Source organism: Protobothrops mucrosquamatus, unplaced genomic scaffold, assembly GCF_001527695.2.
Source record: "Protobothrops mucrosquamatus isolate PMUCROS unplaced genomic scaffold, P.Mucros_1.0 scaffold251, whole genome shotgun sequence".
NCBI lineage: Eukaryota > Metazoa > Chordata > Lepidosauria > Squamata > Viperidae > Protobothrops > Protobothrops mucrosquamatus.
Genome location: NW_015386599.1, coordinates 249,899 through 273,013, shown reverse-complemented (window position 1 = coordinate 273,013; position 23,115 = coordinate 249,899). Strand labels below are relative to the sequence as shown.

At 39.8% G+C, this 23,115-nt stretch overlaps 1 protein-coding gene across 1 annotated transcript; it reads left to right on the top strand.

Moving 5' to 3' along the window:
* Nucleotides 1-591: 591 nt before the first annotated feature.
* Nucleotides 592-18,574, top strand: WDR91 (WD repeat domain 91). Its single transcript, XM_015814437.1, has 15 exons — nucleotides 592-721; nucleotides 3,514-3,693; nucleotides 4,308-4,515; nucleotides 5,661-5,743; nucleotides 6,161-6,291; nucleotides 6,855-7,032; nucleotides 7,202-7,360; nucleotides 10,402-10,601; nucleotides 10,929-11,079; nucleotides 12,586-12,680; nucleotides 13,621-13,789; nucleotides 14,546-14,654; nucleotides 15,747-15,859; nucleotides 17,011-17,208; nucleotides 17,829-18,574. Exons 1-15 carry the CDS (start codon nucleotides 599-601, stop codon nucleotides 17,991-17,993), a joined length of 2,262 nt encoding a protein of 753 aa, XP_015669923.1. The 5' UTR covers nucleotides 592-598; the 3' UTR covers nucleotides 17,994-18,574.
* The last annotated feature ends 4,541 nt before the right edge of the window (nucleotides 18,575-23,115 follow it).

Sequence of the window (23,115 nt, the reverse complement as noted above, 5' to 3'; positions counted from 1 at the left end):
GCGTAGAATGACACCCCCACCCGGATAATTCCTTTAAAAAGGCCTTGCACGTGCATGTTAAAAAAATAATATAACTGGGTTAGCAGCATTAATATACGGGATAGGTAATAAAGTTGGTGGGTTCATCCACATGAAGGATTTTTTATTTACATACACTTTGTGTGATAAGGAAAATTCATAACTCAGTAAGCTAATTAAGAAACATCTAGGTTCTTTAAAATCTGAAATCCCGAGGGTTGTGCCAAAATCATGAGTTTTCTTTACTAATCGGCGTTGCCAATTCTCAGTCAAAGGATTTATTTATTTAGCGTATGGCATATCGTACATGGACTAACAATATAAATTAACATTTCAACTAGAAATCGGTCAAAGGGACGAACGTCTTTTAAGGATATCAATGCTTTAAGGCTCAGACCCGGTTTTCTAAGCAAAACAAATCACAATTTGTAAATACAAGCCAGTCATTTGTAATAAAAAGTTGGGTAGCGAAGGAAAACCCAGGGGCGGAGCGAGGAGGAGGATTGGGGCAGCGAGCGAGCGTAGGGCGGCGCATGGAACTCCGGCCGTCTCTTCGTCTTGTCGGCGAGCCGGGGGCGCGATGGCGGCTGCGGCCGAGCGTGTTGACGAATTGGTGCGGGAATACTTGCTGTTCCGCGGCTTCACTGCCACGCTGAAACAACTAGATGCGGAGATCAAGGCAGACAAGGAGAAAGGCTTCCGGGTGAGGATTGCAGGGAGGAAAGGCCTGAGCTGGTTTGGGGAGGTTTTCAGGGGTAGGCAACCTTGGCTCTTTTATGACTCGTGGACTTCAACTCCCAGAATTCCTGAGCCAGCATAGCTGGCTCAGGAATTCTGGGAGTTGAAGTCCACGAGTCATAAAAGAGCCAAGGTTGCCTACCCCTGGTTTAGGTGATGGGGAGGGCATTTAGTCCAGAACGCCCCTTCCCCGCTCTTCCTTTTTCACGCTGATTTGCCACTGCGAGAAGCAGGAACAGAGAAAGCATTGTTGTGCCCCGGAATTCTGAGCGTCTTGCCGGAACAGTGGTTTCTGGCTGGATGGGCCTGCCTTTCAGCAGGGGCTGATTGAAATTATTTTTGGATTTGCTTCCAATTCGTTAGTTAGAAGGCACCCAGTCAGTCCCTTGCAGCTCTTCTTTAGAACCGGTCTTACCAGAGAACGGGGAGGTGAAGAGCATGTGTAGAGTGCATCCCTTTCAAAAGTCCCTAGGCTGCATGGATTATTAGCATCTAGTTAGATTTAGATGTTGACATTTTGCTTATATATATCATATTTTCCTAGTATTGAATCTGCCTAATAGATTATTAATCAAAATAAAATAATTGTCACTAGAATTTATTTAAAAAGATTAAGTCCAGACATATCTCATAAAAAAGTTAAACAGCTATTAAATTGATTTAATATTTCAGACAGAGGCATAATCGGGAGCCTCATGGATCCATGTAATTTCTGAAATAAACGCTTTTAAAGCCAGGGTGCAGTCATGATAGATCTTTTACAATTATTTTGTTTAAAAGTTATGTATTGCTACCTACTTTGCGGCACACAACTCTGGTTGGTTAACAACAATGTTTAAAAATACAAACAAAACTAATATGAAAAGAATGAAATAAAATAAAATTTAGAAAAACCACACACCCAACCCAAAACTGTACGTACCTATCTTGGATTCTAACCTTATTGTCCCAGCCAGCTCTTCACCAATATGCAGAACGCTTGTTACCAAATTGTAATTTTTTAAATATGAGAGAAGTGGAAAATTATGAAACATAAATCTAGAATGGCAAAAGTAAATGAAATAAAATATTTTTTTCTCCTAATCCTACCAACTAATATTTGGTTTGTAGCACCCTGACCCAACATTCAAAGGCCAGATGCAACTCTTGTCTGGAAAGTTACTGTATATATTATAGTAAATGTTTCTATATTTCTGGTTTTTCTTTATATGTTCTATTTCAAGTTCCTTTTTGAAATGACCTGTTCTTTCCTATTTCTATTGGTTTTAGCTGACAACAGTTGTATATTATTACTCTACTCACAGGCCAGTAACCTGACATTCCCTTTATAGCTGAAATTGACCTGAGACAGAGGGTTATAAAGAAGAAAAATTGGCTACAAATTACAGGTAGTGCTTGACTTACAACAACAGTTAGAACCAGAATTCCCAGTTGCTAAGCAAAGCACCCAGTTTTACAACCTTTTTTCCTATGGTTGTCAAGCTAATATGTGGCCATTAAGCAATTTCGGCTTCACCCATTGACATGGTTGGAAGCCAGCTGGGAAAGTTGCAAATGGTGATCATGTGACCCTGGGATTGTGCAAATGTTGTAAATACTTACTGGTTGCCAAGCGCTTGAATTTTGATCATGTGAACATGGGATGCTGCATCAGTTATTAAGACAAAGACCTTTTCGTAAGTCACCTTTTTCAGTGCTGTTTTAACTTAAGTGGTCACCAAACGAATGGTCATAAGTCAAGGACTACCTGTATATCGAAACAAAGGTTATGGTCTTCTCAGTAACAGAGTTAAAGGCAGATGGAGAATAAATCAGAATGTCACAATTTAGAGATACTTTTCAATGTTTGAAGGGAGCAAATGAGGATTGTTCCAGATAGTAACCAAAGATATTCCAAAACTATTCTAAGCTTCCCTACCTGTACTTAACATTCAGTTACCTGCCACTTGCCATTCATTTTTTCAAAGTTAAAACAATCAGGCAAATGCTATGTGACTCCCAGGTTTGTTGCTATAAAGATTTCAGATTGCTAGGACTTCTTCAAACATTTTAAGAGCTATATCCTGGACTCCAGATAGTTCCCATTGCATCTTGTTACCTCAAATCTTGGCTTGCCTCATTTGGAATTTAAGACATATCTTTTCAATTGCATTCTTTATACTACTGGATGGTTATATTTCATCCTGGAACAAAAAAATTAGAAGCAATCTTTATTGTAGTTTCTCAGGACAACTTTTAATTGTCTTGGCTTTTGAGTCGGCTAATACGTTGGATACGGATCATCAAAAAGTCTTAAATATGAATAAAAAATGGCAGGAGCTAACAGAGGGATGTAACCATTTATTTAATGTTGCACATGCGTTTCATAAAATTTTCTCCTTAGCCAAGCTGTCAGACCCTCAATGTTTTTGGAGAGGAAGTAGAGAAATTGGGATTAGAACAAATTTACCTATGTGAAGTTGAGTAATGGAGACAGCCCCACATGTACTACTATACTGCCCCTTTAGTATGAATTGTTGTACTGCTCTGAACTATTAAACCCTGTCAAGTATATTTTAATTATATATATTTGAATCTTCTTTCTATAAAAGAGACAAGCATTTGCTTGGTAAATCATGGTCAACATACATGGTTTTGATTTTTTCATTTTCTCCTTTATCCTGTGACAGATAATTGTACCCCCTAATTATTGCTGTGATTTTTCTTAATAACTGAAGTTGTTGGTTACATAACTTACTTTGGAGGGTTTCTAATTAGGTGGACAAAATAGTGGACCAGCTTCTGCAGTTTGTTCACAGCTATGATCTAGCTGCTCTTCGAGAGTACTGGAGTTACCTTGACAGACGCCTTTTCAGTCGACTGGAGGATATGTATCGACCTACAGTGAACAAGTTGAAAATCAGTTTATACCGCTATTATCTCATTCATGCTGTGCAGGTTTGTGTCAACTTAATAAGCTTGCTTCAAAATAAGGATAGTTAAAAATAGGTACAGGTGGTCCTTGATTTACTATAGTTCATTTAATGACTGTTTGAAGTTACAACAGCACTGAAAAAAGTGACTTATAGCCATTTTTTACACTTATGACCCTTGCAGCATCCCCATGTTGCTGCAGGTGCTTGGCAACTGATTCATATTCATGACAGTTGCAGTGGCCTGGGGTTGTATGATCACCTTTTGCGACCTTCTGACAAGCAAAGCGAATGGGAAAACCAAATTCATTTAGCAACTGTGACTAATTTAACAACTGCAGTGATTTACTTAACAACTGTGGCAAGAAAGATCATAAAATGAGGCAAAGCTCACTTAACAGCTGTCTCACTTAGAAACAGAAATTTTGGGCTCATTTGTGGTCATATGTCAAGGATTATCTGTATTCTGTCAAAACAAGATAGACATAATTCTTCAGAAAATAGCTGTATAAGTTTAGTGGGAAAGATACTCTTATTCTGTTAGAGAGCTATAAAATCTGTATTATCAGCTGCTGAAGATTGAACAGCTGCTGCTGTGGGAAAAAAGTGATATCTGAATCTCTTTTTTGTACATTTTAGACGAACAGAAATGACAAGATACAAGAATTCTTTCTCAAACAAGCCTCCGAACTTCAAAATCAGACTGAATGGAAGGATTGGTTTGTTTTGCCTTTTATCCCAAATCCAGATGCAAACCCTAACTTTGCCATGTATTTTTCCCGTCGGTGGATGGATATTTTCATTGTTTCTCTACATAACTTCCTCAGTGTTTTATTTCAGTGTATTCATATCCTTTTTCATATGGAAGAATATTGTAAACCTGAAGCAACTGCTTTTCTGTGCATGTTTTCTTTTACTTTTTTGTTAGAAAGTAATAATTGTTTTTATGAGGGCAATAGGAATCACCTTTCCATTCTAGCACAACTGCTTCTATAGCTAATGAATTAATATATTTTCTTCTATTTCAAATAATCATCCATCACTCTGCCATGCTAGAATTGCCTGCTAGAAACCCAGCTAAATGTAATTTTGGCTAAACTGTTCGAGAAACTATAGCATTCAGATGGGATCATATAGTCCAAGGCTTTTCAACCAGTGGTACGGGTACCATCTGTGGTACATTGGCACCTGGCAGGTGGTACGCGACCATCCTAGAAAAGTGGTAGCGGGGAAGGGGAATGAGCTGAACCGGTGGCAGCACCACACAAGGCTGAGCGAGAGATGGCTGGAGCTGCAGGGCTGTCAGGGCTCAGCGGAAGCGCCAAGATCAGCGCTTCTTCGGGACTATCAGGGCTCAGTGGAAGTGCCAGGATCAGTGCCAGGCTCCAGCTGGAGCTCGGCGCTGATCCTGGCACTTCTGCTGAGCCCAGAAGAAGCGTCGATCAGCTGGAATGTTGCAGCATCTCCAGGATCTTATGATTTACATTCAGATGCTTGGCAACTGATTCATATTTATGACGGTCACAGTGTCCGAGGGTCATGTGAAGTAACCAAAACCTGCTGCAACCACCCAGCAGACGGGGGAATAAAAACCAAACATCATCCCACCCCACCCCCCCGCTGCCAATCCTCAACAGAAATGCTCACAACAATGAAAACCTCAGACAGGAGGAAGAGCGCCGCCGGGTGGGCAGGCAGGTGTCTGGCTGTGGCTTGGGGGACACTTTTTTCAGTGCCATTGTAACTTCGAACAGTCATTAAGTGAACTGTTATAAGTCGAGGACTACCTGTACTTCAGTTTTTTCCTTTTTTTTTTTTTGGGTCAAGTTTTTGACACCTTGCTAGGCTACTGATGCAGTACCAAGGAAGGCAAAGTTAAGATATTTCCCCCAAAATTCTTAGGGTTCTTGGAATGTACTTAAGGTTTGGTGCATATGCAAAGGGAAGAGTCCTGTAAGTATCTTAAGTATCTTTATCCTTAGCCTTTGTTACCTGTGCCAGTGATTCTGAACTTCGAAGCAGAATGTCAGCGGAACAATCTCCTGCAAGAAAAAAATGAAGTCCTTTGTCAAAAGGTAAGAATTGCACCTGTATATTAAGATTTGTGTCCCAGTTCTGGCACTGAAATATATTGTTCAATCTTTCACTATATGTAGTTAGAAAAGCTATGAAAAAATAGATCTTCATAATATGAACTTGAATCAAGTATCAAACAAGTCAGGATTTATAAACCAAATTTCAAGCAATGTTTGTCAGACTATCTGAAATGTTTAAATGAATCATATAAAAATGTTCCTTTGTGGCTTGTAAGCATGCTTGTGTATGCTGCTCATTCATGTTGTAGTTTGATAAACTAAGATTCTTACCTAATAGTTTGTGCTAATATAATTGCTGTTTTGAAATTAATGACCAATTAATTTCCATTTCTATGGCTTGCATTCATATAAAGGGAAAGCAATTCAATTCTTTCTCTCTCTCCCATCTTTTTCTAGTTATTTGCTTTGCAAGCAGAATACTCCCATATAAAAAAAGAGGAACAACAGGAGGAGGAGGAGGATTTGACACTTCATCATAAACTTCCTTCATATGTAGTTAACATGGACCATCTGGGAGACTCAGAGCTGTGAGTGTATGTTAGAGGCTAGTCACTGAGCACACAATTAGATTACCCAGAGAAATCCTGGACCTTATAGAAGTGTTTGCATGATTTACCTAGTGAACTTTTCTAGAGACATAGACAGATATGATGGAAGAGAAAGATAAGGAAACATTTGAAATTTATTGCTTGTCTTCCACCTTCTCCCTCTCCTTGGCATTCCACGTTCTCATAAAACTGGTGGTTAGGTATCTCTTTTTAAAAAAAAAAATCTTCATGAGTTGTTAAATGCACTTCATGTAAGAAAGCATCCCCGAACTGGGTGCCTCTAGGAATCTTGGGACTCTATTGCTATAAATTCTCAGCTAGTTGGCTGTTCAAGAGTGGGAATTCTGAACCTTGGAATCCTACAATGTTTCTGAACAAACCAGGTTGGAGAAGTGTAGTTCAAGGACTCTTTGTCTGAAAATGAACATTATGTGACATAAATGAAAATTCTTTTGGAAAGTGGAATTTTTGTCAGGTATGGAGATTTAGGGTTCACCTCCATTAATTTGCCTCCCCACCACTACTCCCTGCATCTCATTTAGTGACTTGATATGCAGCCAGAGAAGCACTGCACATTCTCTGCAGGCCCGAGGAGGATTCCTGTCTTCCTTGCTACCTCAGAGCAAAAAGGGCCCTGCAAGAACAACCCAGCCAACAGGAGCCACACCAGCACAGACAGGAATCGCACAAGGAGGCAGAAAAGAGCTGCCAAACCACCAGGTAAGGAGAAATAATTGCAGTTTCTGTCTCTGTGTGTGATGTGTAAGAATCAGAGTGCACAATACAGTGTTGTTTTTGTGTCTGCTATTCTGTTACGTACCTGAATTACTAATTTAGACATGGGGCTTTGGAGAATAAAAATGTGTCAAATCTTCCCTTTGCTTTCTAGGTTCCCAAAGGGAAAGAGGCAGCAATTGGAGGCAAGGAATCAAAAAGTCATATCGGTGGTGTGGTTTCCATGGAGCCTACCTCAATACAACAGAATCAGAGACGTTTACAGGATCATGGAAAGGAAAAGAAAGAGTTTGGATCTAAAATAGCTTTCCAGGTAGCGCGGCTAGTGTCTTGTGTGGATTGGATCTAAAATAGCTTTCCAGGTAGTGCGGCTAGTGTCTTGTGTGGATAGGGCAAGTTTTCCTTCTGAGTATTTCTGAGTAAAGTGAACTATGTGTCTTTCTGCTCATAACCAGCTGATTGGTGTAAGGCAAAATGACCCATGGAGTCTGAGCAGTTACTTATTTGTTTGGTTTTTTTTTTAATGAGTCACCTATTTGAACTGGGCAAGTGATAAAACATCAGTGTTATTTCTTCTGCCAGCTGATGTTCTCTTATGAATCACGAAAGGGACAAAAGGTTCTGAAATATTTTTTCCTTAAAATAGTTTGAGCAGCAGAAGTTTACATAGGCTTTTTGCCCTATGACTAGTCAGCTGCTTATTTCTCCCGTAGTGTATTTGCACTCGGAGATGAATACTGCGTAGGGGAAAAACTTGTGCAAGCCTTCCCAGCTTTTGAAACTTGATAGAAAAGAAATAAGCAGCACTTTCCCATCTTCAAAAATTTTGATTATGAAAGACCCATTGTGATCTGTGGTCAGAAAACATAGTTGCATTTTATGTGAACATTTCTTGTGGATTGTAATAAGCCCTCAGTTACTTATTTCTAGAATAGTAGAAAGTTGCTAACAGTTACCTCTTCTATTAGAACTGACTGGGCTATGATGCCTTTTTTTTTTACAATTACCCTTCTAATGGCAAATAACTAAGACATGGTACATGTACAAAAAGTATTGTTGCAGCACAGATTTTAGAAACAAAATTTCTTTCAATTTGAACCCCTAGAAATAAACTTTTAGAAAATAGGGAGTAGGTTCTTTGTTGTCCTTCAATATTTTGTTGACTTGGGCAACTAGAATTATTGACAATATTTTCAGGGTAGATTAAAACATTGTAGTACTTGGTGTTCTCAATCTTTTTCCTAAATGTTTGTAATTCTAAGCTTCTCTCATTATTTGTTTATTCTATTTCTGCTGGATCCTTGAGATCTCTTTTTTTGGATGATTAAGGGTCGTGTTAAGAATTAATTTTCTGTATTTGTTGCTGAGTTTGTTTATGCGTGCATGTACACATGAAATGAAATAGTGAGCTTTATCAGCCATTCTGCAGCAAAAGTGCCAAATATTCTTTTTGGGCTTTTTTATTCTTGCTGTTATAACCCTCAACAAGTATTACAGTATTGGAAGAAGCCTTGACTTCCTCAACACAATTAATTACTGTAAATATCCTTATGTAGAATATTTTAAAATGTGGAACTCACAGTATGCTTTCTTTCATATTGAAAACTATTCATTTAATTTTGTCCTCTGTTTTTTGATTCTTAACTGTTTCAACAAAAAAGTTTCATTGGTTTATTTTTGTTTGGTGAATGATGATGGAAAAAATGTTTCTGCTTATGCTTTATGTTTTTCCTCTTTTTATATGTTATCTTCTGTTTGTGTCAAAATTGTTCAGTGCTTCTGTTTTTCAGTGAGGAAGTGGCTAGTACTAAATATTCCTGCTTAATGCTATTAACTTAGAAAATTGTGTCTGAATCTCAAAGTTGAGTTTGGCAATAATAACTTTTTCTAAACCAAAAAATATGTTCTGCTTGACAATTGCTGCTGCATTAAGAATTCATTATCCAGGGGTCTGTTTGTAAAATATGTAGATGTCTAAAAAGGGTAGAAATGTCTATAGACTATTCATGTCTCTGGGAGATGTAGATTTGTCTGTCAGCATTGTTATATTGTACACCGCTGGGAATCTTCAGATTACACTTGAATACAAACATAAATATGTGGATGCAACATAGTTACTGATTAAAATCATGATGCTTCTGTGACACGGAACTAACGCTAAGCAGAAGTGGTTTTTGGTAAGTTCTCATTTCTGTGCCCCTGAAGGCAGCAGGGGACCATTTGCTGTATTTGCTGCTTAGAAAGTTTACATTTTGGGAATGGCAATATACTTTATAGAAGAGTATTTAATATTTAGCCATTTTTTTCTCCTTTTAACATTTATTGCTTTTTTCTTTTTTAAAAAAAATTGATTTAATAGAATAGAAAAGAATCGGAAAACATGCAAAAAACTTACAAAAAGGAAAGTGAAATAGATAATACCTAATTTTTTAAAGAAATCTTGACCTCAGGCTAACATATTGTCCAGTCCTTTTATTGTATCACTAAGGAACTTTTGAAAAGCAAGGGTGCGCACGTTTAATCTAACCAGTTTTTGGTCCCATTTATATGTGTAGCTTTCCTATGACAATAACTTTTGTTAACCATCTAAGCATGATGGATCTTAAATAGATTATTTCTAAATATTTAGAATGTAATGTAATAATGATTCAAAATTAATATTTAATCAATATAGAACAACCAGAAGATATAACCAAATCATGTATGACTTTACCTTTGAATTTATTACATTTCCACTATAAAATATGTATAACCAGCCCTTATGAAATGCCTACTGAGAAATGTTTTAAACACATCCCAGGCAGTGATCAAATTGGTAAATTGTCTATTTGAAAAAAAAAATCTCAAAATCTTTTTGTTGTTCATCAACAAGCTTTGGATCTTCTAATAATGAGGTATTAAAGTACCAGCTTGAAATGTTCTCCTAAATGCCGTAAATAATGCCACTAGGCTGTGATCAGGTATTATAGTAAATCATACAGAATTTCTGCTTTTTTGCTGGCTGAATGACAGGGGTTTGCTTATTAGATATAGTAAGTTATGCAGTGGTCTAACTTATTGTGCAGTCTCTGGATGAGGAGGTAATTTTAGACTGGATATTGAATTGAGTTCAGGGGTCTAGTTTCATTAGGTTCAAATAGTTCAGTGTTTGCTTTTCTCCCAAGGGTGATTTCTCTGAGAATGGATAGATCAATGAACAAAAATGTCTCATCCTGCAATTTGTAACTTTCATAATCATATTTGTGTTGTTGCTGATAGGATACAAATCTGTAGTCTTAGTTACCTAAAACCTAGCTTGGTGCAAGATAGGTTTGAAGAGCTTAATTGATTCTCCTAGTTGGCTGTGTCTTTTAGGGACAGAATGCTGAGAAGAAAGTGGAGATTACTGTCATTGAAACAGAGCCATTCCCTGAGCTTCATGTTGAACAACTGGAAAACCAGACAAAAGTATTTGGAACTGTCATGGATGCTGGAGTCATAAGGCATGAGCAGCCCTTCATTGTTCTGAGTCAAGAGGAATATGGAGAACACCACTCATCCATCATGCATTGCCGGTAAGGATTGAATAGAAAACTGAATGTCGTATTTATCAATATCATCTCAATAGAGTGGAATCCAAATCTTTGTGAACTTACCATACCAAATTGTGGACATTTATTCTTGGCTCCCAGTCTGTCAATTGCAAATTATATTTAGGTACATGTTTTGTTATCATAAGAAATATACAAAGTTTTGCATATTAGAAATACTATTTAAATGAGCATGAAAATATCTACACAGGGTTTAATAGATGTGAAAGATCAAATGGGTAATAGAAATCCATATCAAATTTATGAAGAGAAGGCTATAAATGCAAAAGTCTATCTTCTTTCTGTGTGCAGGGTGGACTGCTCTGGCAGAAGAGTGGCCAGTTTAGATGTGGATGGAGTCATCAAGGTGTGGTCTTTCAATCCTATCATGCAGACAAAAGCATCTTCAATTTCCAAGTCTCCACTGCTTTCTCTGGAATGGGCAACCAAACGGGACAGGCTGGTGAGTAACTGGGGTTACTGTGATTATGGTTTTGGCCAGGGATGATTTTTAGTCCAGTCTATGAGGAGGGAGCCATATTGAAGAAGTTGTACTAAACCCACCTTCCTTTTTGCTTGGATGTTCCTAGGCATAAAAGTACCTTAAGATAGCTGGCTCTGATGGCAGCTATGGTTTTAGGGCATTGATGATGCTACAAATACTAGGCTTGTAACAAAATTAATAGAAAAGGATTGCAGAATTTAAATTTGCTATGTTGGGTGATTTCTGGAAAACAAATTCAGAAAGTGAAACTAAAAGGTTGCAGCTTGGATATTACCGTTACAAGCGTTGTTCTAATATCTTCCATCAGTTTAACAGGTATCAGCTCATTATTGTTGCTGAGCAATTTTGAGTTTCTTCTTATAGCTGTCTGTTCTGGGAATATTCCATGGCTAAAAACTATTTTGATTATCCACTTGATTGTTTCTTATTGCTTATTTGTATTCCTTAGCTGATGCTGTGATTTATTTTAAATGTGTGCTGTCCTAAATCATTGAACTGATTAAATAATAATAATTCGCAAACATCTGGAGCATCACTTGAACATCACTGGCATTGACAAAATCCCCATCAGTTAGTTGCAAAAGGCAGCTTTTCTTGGGACAGTTTACATCCTATGATACCTTTAACATCATCAAACAACAACATCTGCCTCAGTAGGACTCAGTAGATGGATAAAAATGCAAATTCTCTTTAAACATCTTGGTGACCATATTACCATCCGTAATAATAATAAATTAAATTTATATGCTGCCCACCATGGGTGCCTCATAACAATCAAACAAATTACAATAACATAAATAAAACATACATACATACATACATAAATGGCCTTGTTATGTTAAATATATAATAGTAGCTATTATAGAATTCTTAGAATAAAAATACCTTGCATGAAAGGATGGGAAGTCTGCAATAATATTTTATTTATTTTATTAAACTTATATGCTGCCCATCTTGCCTGGATGTGACTCTAGCTTTACAATAATATGCCAGGAGAATCTGGAAGTACTCAGATTCCTTCCTTCCTTCCTTCCTTCCTCTTTCTTTTTCTTTCTTATATTTACAAGATTTTAGAAGTCTACCTTTCAGACAATGTCTGGTAATTTCCTTTTTGTCAGGAACTATCTCACAGTTGCAGTTTAGGATATGGACAAGATTAGTTAAAGAAGGATTAATTAGAACAAAGACAAGGTTTGATTTCTTTATTTACCATGCAAGGATCTGGACTTGCCCTAGCCTCCAAGACACAAGATTACTCTCAATCAGGCCTCTTTAAAAAAATATGTAAACTTTAAGTAAACTTTAAAGTAAACTTTAAGAAGGCATACTGTCTAGCAAACTGTAGATGGCCTAAGCTAAATGATAAAACCACCCCCCACACACAAACACACAAAGCCTGTTAATTTTCAGAGGAATACCAATCGTATCGTTTATCTCTGTTTTTCCTCTGTTACTTCTCTGAAGTTGTTGCTTGGCAGTGGAGTTGGTACTGTTCGTCTCTATGACACTGAAGCCAAGAAGAATCTTTGTGAAATTAGCATTGATGAAGATATGCCCAGGTATAAGCCTGATCTTTAGCTTTTGTATTTCATCTCGAGTGATAGTGATTTTTGTGACAAGAATAAGAACAGTACTGTTGAATGTTGCTTAAACTGATTGCTTATTTGTGAATTGGAATCATGAGTGTGAGATCCTTAGTGCTCTCTTGAGCTTGGCTGGGTTTTTGCAGATGTTTCATTACCCAACCTAGGGTCAACTCTGATGATGTTACCTAGTTTGGGTAATGAAACATCTGCAAGAAAACAATCAAGCTCAGAAAGCAACAAGGATCCCTCATTTCAACTCTGAGCTACAAATATTCTCCTTTATTGGAATCTTGAGTGTATTTTCAGCTTTGCTTCTGTCACTTCTTTGCCATTTCAACAGTCTTGGGGGGAATTGTTAATGCTGTATTTGGGGTGTTTTACATACTATGGCTTCTCTGCATAGGAAAATTCTGTGACAGAAGAATCACATAAGACTTTAATAATTTTACTTATCACTTTTGGTAAGTGTGACAAGCCTCCTTCTCCTCTTTGAGTTGTAAGACAGTTAAAGAGAAAGGATGAGTATAATGCGGCTATATCATCAAAGTTCTAGAGTGGTACCATGATCAGGCACAGGACTAAGCCAAGTGTTAGAGGGAAGCAAAGGATTTTCTTGGGCTTCCTACAGAGGTGCAGCATGAGCTGACACACAGACTTTATTCTGCAGATATTTGGTCATAGTCATCCATAGCTGTTCTTACTCATTTGCATTTATTTAAGAGACCTTCAGAGATTGGAGGAGGAGAGAATGAAGAAGGTATATGCTTACATTTTTAATATTGAGAGTGAATATTTATACCAGTATAGATGCATATTTTTGTGTTAGGAAATTCTGATCACTCCCAATAGCAGTTGGTTTCCTTCTTGGTTCGCTGGACTATGTGGAAGGCCACATTGTATCTCTTTATTTCAGGATCCTGTCCCTTGCTTGTAGTCCAAGTGGTGCTTCCTTTGTCTGTTCAGCTGCAGCATCTGGCCTTGTCAATCAGCTAGATTATGCTACGTCAGATTCTGGAGGAAAGGGCATCAATCAAGTTCCTGGGAAATTGCTTTTGTGGGATACCAAAACTATGAAGCAGCAGGTATAGTGTGTATTTCCCCCCACACACACACACACCCTTGCGCTTGTTTGATAAAAATAAAAGAATGTTTTCTTAATCTATAGCTCAAAAAAAGAGGGTACTTAACTGGTGTTTTTAACAAATCCTTCATATGTTTCTCCTTAATATTATGGTTACTTAGAACTTTTGAATAATTGTCATCACAGTAGCTTTAATGTTGATGTGAGCTAATGCCAGGTTGACCAATATATGTTTGCTTATTGCCACCTTCTAGATTCAATATTGGCCAAGGATACCTAGTTGGCTTTTGTGGTTAGATGTACTTTTTGTACAGCTTTGAATGACGCATATCCTGTTGTACTAAGCACTGTATCATTAAGACTGAGCCATCTTTAACTGCAAAGAAAACATGTTAAAGAAAAATATGTCTCTTCCAATGAACTTGCGGGATGATATCCTTCATCTCTAATCAGGTTATATTTAGACCTCTCTTGGTGGGAATTTTTTCATTTTATAAATAACTGCTTTCAGGAAATATAGGCTAGTTTATAAAAAGCTCATTGTGTCCATTTAGTATTTACAGAATACAATGGGAGATGAAAAAACTCAGATGTAAGTTTGTGGTGTTTGATTGAACAACTGGATTATTTATTTATTTATTTGAATTATTTGCCACCCATCTCGTTTCAACGCAATTCTCAGATGGACATCTCAGAGTAATTGCTCCCTTGGGAAAGAACAAACAATTTACATTCTGTGTTCTGTTTGCTGTTTCAGCTCCAATTTTCTCTTGAACCAGAGCCCATTGCTATAAACTGCACAGCCTTCAATCATAATGGGAATCTCCTGGTCACTGGAGCAGCAGATGGCATAATTCGCCTCTTTGGTAAATGGCTTTTTCCCTCCATTTTAAATTCTGTAGGTCCTAGGATTTTCAGTTACTGAGCAGACACTTTGTTATAGAGCAGGAGTGGGAGAATGGGCCAAAGGCTGGTACACTGACAAAAGTTAACCAGTGATGTTATTCTCATTTAATCATTTACTTTTTATTAGATCCCTCATTTTAATAGATACAATGCAGTGTACTTTAGGTATATTTTGACTATAATTCTCAGCTAAGATACAACATTCAGGGAGGTTGTTATTGATCTGTATATGTATAACATTGAGTGAAGGTCTCTATATCAGATTTCATGTTAGGACTTGGCAGTTAACTTTTTATTTATTTGTATCCCCCTTTATTATTTTTACAAATGACTCAAGGCAGTGAACATATCCAGCACATCTTCTTCCTCCTATTTTCCTCATGACAACAACCTGTGAGGTGACTTGGGCTGAGAGAGAGAGTGATTGGCCCAAGGTCACCCAGCTAGCTTTCATGGCTAAGGTGGGACTTGAATTCACAGCCTCCTGCTTTCTAGCCTGGTGTTTTAACCACTAGATCACTCTCCTCTCTCTGCTTTCTTACCTCATACTGGAATAAACAGAACTAATGATTGTTTGTATTTTGGTAGAGATTGTTAAGGTTTCAAAATTTGTCTTTGTTTGTTGGATGTAGCTTCAGTTAGGGATGAAGAACATCCCCCCCCCCCAATGAAGTTCTAACTCCATTTTCTCCGAAAGCAAAGCAGTGATGAAATCCACAATATATGTTGTGCCCAAATTCAATGGAGGTTATCAAATTGCTGCCTCCCAAGCTTCAGAGCATCTATAGCCTTTTAATAGAGATGGAGGATTGGTGGAATTAATCATGTTGAAGACCATGGTAACTGTTGTATTCATGCAGATAAAGATAATTATTTTCCTCCTCTTATTGTTTCCTTCCTCTAGAGAAATCATTCCATTATAACACCAACCAGCAAAAGTCTTTTCAGTCAGAATATCAACATGGATGGGCAAGAAAGACACCAAGTTCAAAAACTGTCTTAGAGAACTATGAGGATAATCCATGTGGCCTTTTTCTCTCTCTGTCTTCCAGATATGCAGCAGCATGAATGTGCTATGAGCTGGAAGGCCCACGATGGGGAGGTTTATTCTGTTGAATTCAGCTATGATGAGAATGCTGTTTATAGCATAGGTGAAGATGGAAAGGTAGGTTTTAAAAAATTGTGGCCAAACTGACATTATATATGACAGCAACACATTTATTTATATCAGTATTTACTCGTGTTTCCCCAAAAATAAGACCCCGTCTTATATTTTTTTTTGCTTCCAAAAGAGGCATTAGATCTTATTTTGGGGATGTCTTATTTTTTCTACTGTCTCACTTCGTGGCAGTAGCACCAACAACCCCATCTAGCACAAGCCTGCGTGCCCGCCAATGGCCCTCTTCCTCTACGGCCACTCGTGCGCATCGCCCCCAGCCTCCATTTCACTGGCAGAGGCCTTCAGGAAAGTCCTCTGCAGCCGAGAACTGAGCCCTGGGCTGATGCATGCATCGCCCCCTGGCCTCCATTTTGCTGGCACAGGCCTTCAGGAAAGGCCTCTGCAGCCGAGAACGGAGCCTTCAGGAAAGACCTCTGCCGGTGAAATGGAGGCTGGGGATGATGAGCGGGTCAACCCAGGGCTCTGTTCTCGGCTGTAGAGGCCTTTCCTGATCGTCTCTGCTGGTGAAACGGAGGCTGGAGGTGAAGCACGCAAGCAGAAGTGGGCTGGCGGCAGCCACGCTGGCTCCTGCTGGACGGGACTGTTGGTGCCACCGCCACGAGGTGAGACAGGTGTCAGGGTTTTGGAGGCCTGTCTGTGGAGGCGGGTGGGACAGCTCCACCTCCTCCCCTACCTGCCTCGCCTCACCTCGTGGCGGCACCACGGACCACCAGATGAAATGGGCGGGCAGCCAGTTTCACATGTTCTTAATTAGGGCTTATTTTGGGGGTAGGGCTTATGTTAGGCACATGCGTAAAAATCAAGCTAGGGTTTATTTTCAGGGAAACATGGTATTTCTTTCTTTGGAGATATATTTGGCCCTCAAAATAGCTGGTAACTACATCTAATTAATGTCACCATATCTGGAAAAGACCTTGCAACTCTCTGTATCTTCTGAAGTTTCATCTGAAAGCTGTTCGTCCAGTGAATCTATAAATCATTTTGAAAACAGATGTCCTAATTTGTAGGGACCCCCACTGGTTGTGTTTCTTCTGGTGTCAATGATTTTTTTTCTCTGTATCTGTGGGTGCTATTGCAAAGTAAATAATGCATGTGTATTTTTATATATCTTACTGGGCTCTGTTATATCATTGTAGTTTATTCAATGGAATATCCATAAAAGCGGATGCAAAATTTCTGAATTTAGTCTCCCTAAAGATGCCACTGGGCCCTTTGTGTTGTCTGGCTACAGCGGATACAAACAAGTCCAATTCCCACGTGGAAGGCTCTTTGCATTTGATTCTGAAGGAAACTACATGTTAACCTGTTCTTCCACTGGAGGGGTTATCTACAAGGTACTAGCTATTGATTAAGATAATTACATGCTGTCTCTGACTTTGTTTAAAGAACTGAATTTGTTCATTCTAAACCAGGCCTTCAACCATGATTTATGAATAAGCATCAATTTGATGCAATTTCACAATTTGCATAACTTATGAAAGCATATATGATTTAGAAATCACACGTCTAAGCCAAAACCAAGTAGCCACATTGAATTGTAGTATTATATGTTAGGCTACATATAGTGCCTCTGGGTGGAATTTACCAAAGAAGATCTTGGTTCTTGTAGCCATCTATATTAGTTAACTTTCCTATGATCATATATCTTGTTAAACGGTTTGGGAAACTCATAGGTGGAGACAAGAGTATAAATGCAGCATATTTTGAGAAGTGGAGTGATGAAATTTCGATCTGTTTTATGATCCATATAACTTTCATTGACATTAGTATATATTGTACTTTTAATAATCATTCTGACATTATTTATCTCAGCTCTGCTCTATGCTTAAAGTCCAGGGTAATATTCTATTTTTTTAAAGGACTAGAGTTGTCCTAGAATTTTAGATCCCCTATTGGCAAGTGATTTGTACCATAAAACCTTGCTAATCTTTGACTTATTGTTTCTCTATTTCAGCTGAATAGCAATGACAAAATACTAGAGAGCTGTCTTTCCCTTGGAGGACATAGGGCTCCGGTAGTCACTGTGGACTGGTGCACAGCCATGGATTGTGGGACCTGCCTCACTGCATCCATGGATGGGAAGATCAAACTAACCACTCTACTTGCACAGAAGTCTTAAATGAAACTATGCTCCAAGATGAGAACATTTTTTTTCTACAGAAGAATGATCAATCAGTATTAACCATTAGCTTCAAGGTTTTGTGGGGAGGGAGGGTTTAATCACTTGTCTAAAGGTCATGATCTCCTTTTAAGTTAGGAGTTAAATTTAACTGCAAAACTACTGCCACTTAGAAGAGGATCTTCTAACAGTTCATCTCAACAAATATTAAACATTCCCTGATCTTGATGATCCTTTCAATAAGGATCAGCCCATTTTTTCCTCTTGGTCTTCATTAGCACATAGCCATAATTCTCTGGGTTTGTCCCAAGATGGAGTACAAATTTGTTGTGGTTCTAGCAGGTGGGAGATGGAGAGGGAAGTCTTTTTCAAAACTAACAGTATTAGTTGCATTTTTACTAGAAGAAAATTTGATTCCATTTACATTATGCTGCTTTGGTTGTTTGAAGAACATTCCGTGCTATGCTCTAGAAGAAAAAAAGTTATTATATAATTCATATTGTTTATTTTCCTTTATTTAGAGTTTTGGACATCTGATATAGACTACAGAAAGCATATGATAGTAAAAATGTTATGAAATGGCTCATCTGTTTATTACTACCAAATCAGTTCATTCTAATTAAGTTCTGTTAGGAAAGAAAGCAAGCCGAGAGTTTTATGGAACTCTTAGCTTGCTTTCTATATTTGTAGCAATTTGCATGTTTGAGAGGATAAGAATACATTGTACACAGTGAAAAACACCTATGCATGGCTTAAGATCCAAGCAAAACCACGAGCATACCTTGGAATTGCTTTTATGTCGATCCGTAATTTTTTAGATATATGTAACATGAATAGCATTCTTGGTCATCAGCCTGAGTTCACCAAATGCAGTTACTCTCAGGAGGCACAGCTGTGGTTTTCAGCTGTAATAGATTAGACACATCAGAAGTCCAAGCATAAGGTGAACAATAGTGTCTGTAATAAAATGTGGTTTGGCAAGTACTGAAGATGGTTGAAAGAAACGGAGAAAAGTTCAAACCTACAGCCTATAATAATTTAGAACCATACTATTTTTTTAGGGGGGAGATAGATGAAATGGCACCATTGCAACCATAGTATGCTTATGGAAGTGCAATATAGACTGATTTAAAAATGGGGGAGGGGAGCCCAGAACGATCCCCTTATGACTGAGTGTTGTCATTTATCGGTAAGGCCTTTTTCACTAGAGAAAAAGTGTTGAGCTGACAGAATTTCAGATGGCAGCATCCCACACTGCAACAGTGTAAAATCTCAGTTGGATATATAATCTCCATACTTTAGCATTCCTGTGATAGAGACTCATATGAGGAGTTCAGATGTGGCTGCATTCCTATGACAAGTTTGTGGTTAATATTTATAGTTTATTGTGGCTTGACATCGCACACCAAATCATGAACTAACCACATTAATTTTATTAAAACAGAATTGTGGGATAAAATACAGCTATTATATAGTTTGATGTCTTGCGTAAACAAAATATAAAGTTAAGGGGAAGAATAAATGCATGTCAGATTTAGAGGAAAAAAATCAAGTTTATTTAGAAATTGTTTTGCACCTAAAACCCCTTTTTATCACTTTGAAGTATTTAATTGTGATAAATGAAGATATGTGGACATTTCTGAGACTAACATAAAAAAATGATATAAAAGGAACTGGCAATTATTCAAAGGACGGAAGGGGTTACCACAAGACATTTGGATCAGTGTTTTTCAAATTCTGTACCTTTAAGGTGTGGACTCAGTGGTGGGATTCAAATATGTGAACAACCGGTTCTCTGGGTGGATGCCGCTTCTGGAAGTCCATTCTGGGGCTGGGCAACAAAAAATTAGCTGCCGGTTCTGTCAAACTGGTGCGAATTCTGAAGTCCACACATCTTAAAGGTGCTGAGTTTGAAAAATCTGATTTTCATCACTTTTTTTCCTTCTCACGAAGAGCTCTAGTGTACGCAACGTGTCATTCTGCTTCCGGGTGCCTCCTTGAAATTCAAGTCCCAGAAGCTACTGGTGTGCAACTAACATGATGGAGTAAACCTGGCTTCCACTACAGCTGCCAGCGGAAAATGGTTGTTTATGCTATTGCTTTGTATTTGGAGGTATGCTGGGTGAGGGTGTTTCTTTTTTCTGTGAGCACTTCTTGGAAAGCCTCAGTTCTTCCTCTGGCTTTCCAAGGTGGGTATCGTCAAACGACGCAAAGCATCTTGATTCACAGGGCGAGTAAACATCCAGTGGTGGTTTTCTTTTTAAAAATTGGAATTTATTGGTTTTACGGATTCTAGCTTGAGATATTTTAAAGAATAACTGCACAGCTTGTTGCGCGAGGAACTGGGATGAATTGGATTCAGCCTGCAGTCTTGTCTACTGGCTTGGGAATAAGCGCCATGGAATATAGTGAACCTTGATGTGGATTGAATTTCATGCAAAACACGTTGCATGCATCCTGTGGGGGCCCAGGTGGGGCTGGGGGGGATCCAGGGATCTCTGGCAGAGGAGGGGCAGGACCAGGGCAGGCACCGGGGCCAGATCCACTGGAGGACCCTTGCCGACCCTCTCAGGCCACATGGGGGCTTGCACAGCTGCCTGGGGGCGGGTGCCCAGTCCTTGAGCTCCTGGGGCACCAGACACTGCAGCCCGGCCTTGCTTCTGTGAGAGGATGCCCGGCTGTGCTTGCCTTGAGGTTGCTGCAACTGTGCTTGCTCTCTTTGCCAGAATGGGCTTATTGGGCTTGGGGGGCTGAGGGGTGACAGGCTCCTGCTGGATGGGGCTGTTGCTGCCACTGAGGCGAGGCAGGTGGTGGGACAGGTGGTCTAAGGATCATTACTGGACCCAGATGCCTGTGCGCACGGCCATGGGCCGTGGACTGGTTTCATAGCCTAGGGCATGGAGCAGACCGTCAAGGGGAGGGGGCCGCATGGCTCTCCTAACAACTCCTGGCCCCCCTGCATCCTGGGACTGCGTTTTCTGGCCACCTTGCCACCAGAGAGAGCACAGAGAGGTGAGGCCTGGTGGGCCTCCCACTACTCCTACAGACGCTATTGGCGATGGGACTGAAGAGCAGCAACGAGATGCCAAGGGGAGGCCAGGGCCGGTGGCAGGTCGACCCATTTGATTACCCCTGGGGGGGATGGCCTGGGGATGGCCCTTGTGGTGATCTGTGCACCCTCTGCCCTCTGACGCATCTGGGATCAGATGGCACCATCCAAGGTGGTGCCAACATGCATTACCCTCTGGAGGGGGGAGATGTGGGTTGGGCTGCCTGGGCACCATGCCTCCGTGTCTGTCGAGCCAAGTGGGTCATGATGTGCAACCTCCAGCGCTGTGACAACAGCTTCTCGATCGTCGTTGGCTAATCTGCGACTCCATGTCCTGGACGGGGCTCAACGGGTCCTCCCATTGCAACACCCTGCGACTCTCACACTGGGGTCCTCTCTGTGTCTTGTGGCCTCGGCCCAACTCATTGCCCTCCCTCCATCCTTCTGTCTGCAGAACTTTCAGGTGCATCAGATTGATAGGAGGAAAATTTTCACAGGCCCAAAGGGGGAAGGCAGATTGCCGCTGTGGCCATTCTTTGCTCTGGGCGTCCTGTGCATGGGGGCCAACTGGGTCCAGCAGCAACCTCACTCTGTGGTCCGCAGCCTACATAGCACAGGTGAGTCTGAGTGCTGCAACCACCGGGCCAGCCCTCCAAACAGCAGGTGGAGGCAGGGGGCAGGCTGTGATCTGGGCCGCCGGATGGCCTTGGGCAAAGGTAAATGGGACGGAGCAAGTGGGTGGGCAGGCAGCCACCTGGCACGTCAGGATCACATGCCTCACCCCGCCTCTTCCTCTGCCTGCTGCTTGGAGGGTCAGGAGGGCCCATGCAGCACTCAGACCCACCTGTGCTGCATGGGCTGCAGAGCCTCAAGAGTGTGCCAGCTGAGGGGCCGGTGGGTTGTGGCTGTTGCCGGACACCATCGGCCCCTGCACGCTCACTGCCTCCTGTGCACTGGGGTGGGTTGGGGCAAAGGGGACGGGTCTCTTGCTGTGTCCATGGCGGCCCTGCATGCCAATTCTGGGCCCATCGCAGGCTGGATCTGGCCTGCGGGCCTTGTGTTTTGACATGTCTGCACTAGAATTTCTGTAGCTTGCTTGTGTCATAGAAACTGCTACTGACACTGCCAAAATTATGGAACTTGAAATCAAATCTCATTAGGTTGAAATGGATGTAGAACTAGCAGAAGAACTTTTCCTAATGTGTCTTGAGATGTGTTGAGACTCAGTTTCAATAATTTCCATTGCTGAAAAGGATAGTATATCTCAATATTTCGTTACTGTGCAAATAATACTTGATAACTGAAAACAGTAATAAGATTATCTACATACCAATGTATTGCCATTAACTCATAAATGGGGAGTTTTTCTTTCCCCAGTGTTCTAATTGTACGTGAATAATGCCATGACCTTTTAATTAAAACTGAATTATTTGTATTTTTATATTAGTAGTCCATCTTTTGTCAACTTTCTGCCAGAAACAAAGTAATTTGTAAATAAAATGATCTTAATTAATAAATGTGTTAAAGTTGCATTTGTAAAACAACATGTCAAGATTTTTTTTTCTATATAGCATTTTTATATCTTTTCCCATCTGACAGACATTAACACAATGCTTTTTAGAAGAACCATATGCTCCAGATCTGTGGTTTAAAGCTACCATTTGAGTAATAAATGCACTGTGATAATTTCTTGATTCTTAGTCACAACCCAGCTAATTGCTAAATGGTCTGAACATTAGTGGAAAAGATACCTACCTATTTAATGAAGACAAATAATAGAACCTGATCCAAAAATGCATGTCTCCAGGGCACTTGAGTACTTTAGCAGATTTCCCCCCCCAATTGTTGCATTATATTCTTGCATCATTGGAGTTTAATCATTAATTAAAATATAGGTAATTCTCATTTACTGACCACACATTCAGCCAATATTCAAAGTTGTGATGGTGCTAAGAGCGGCACTTAAAACTGGTTCTCAGAGTTCTGGCTGTCACAATGCCTTCATGATCACGTGATCACAACTCAGGTGCTCGGCAGCCAGCTTGCACTTATAATGGTTGTAGCATCCCAGGG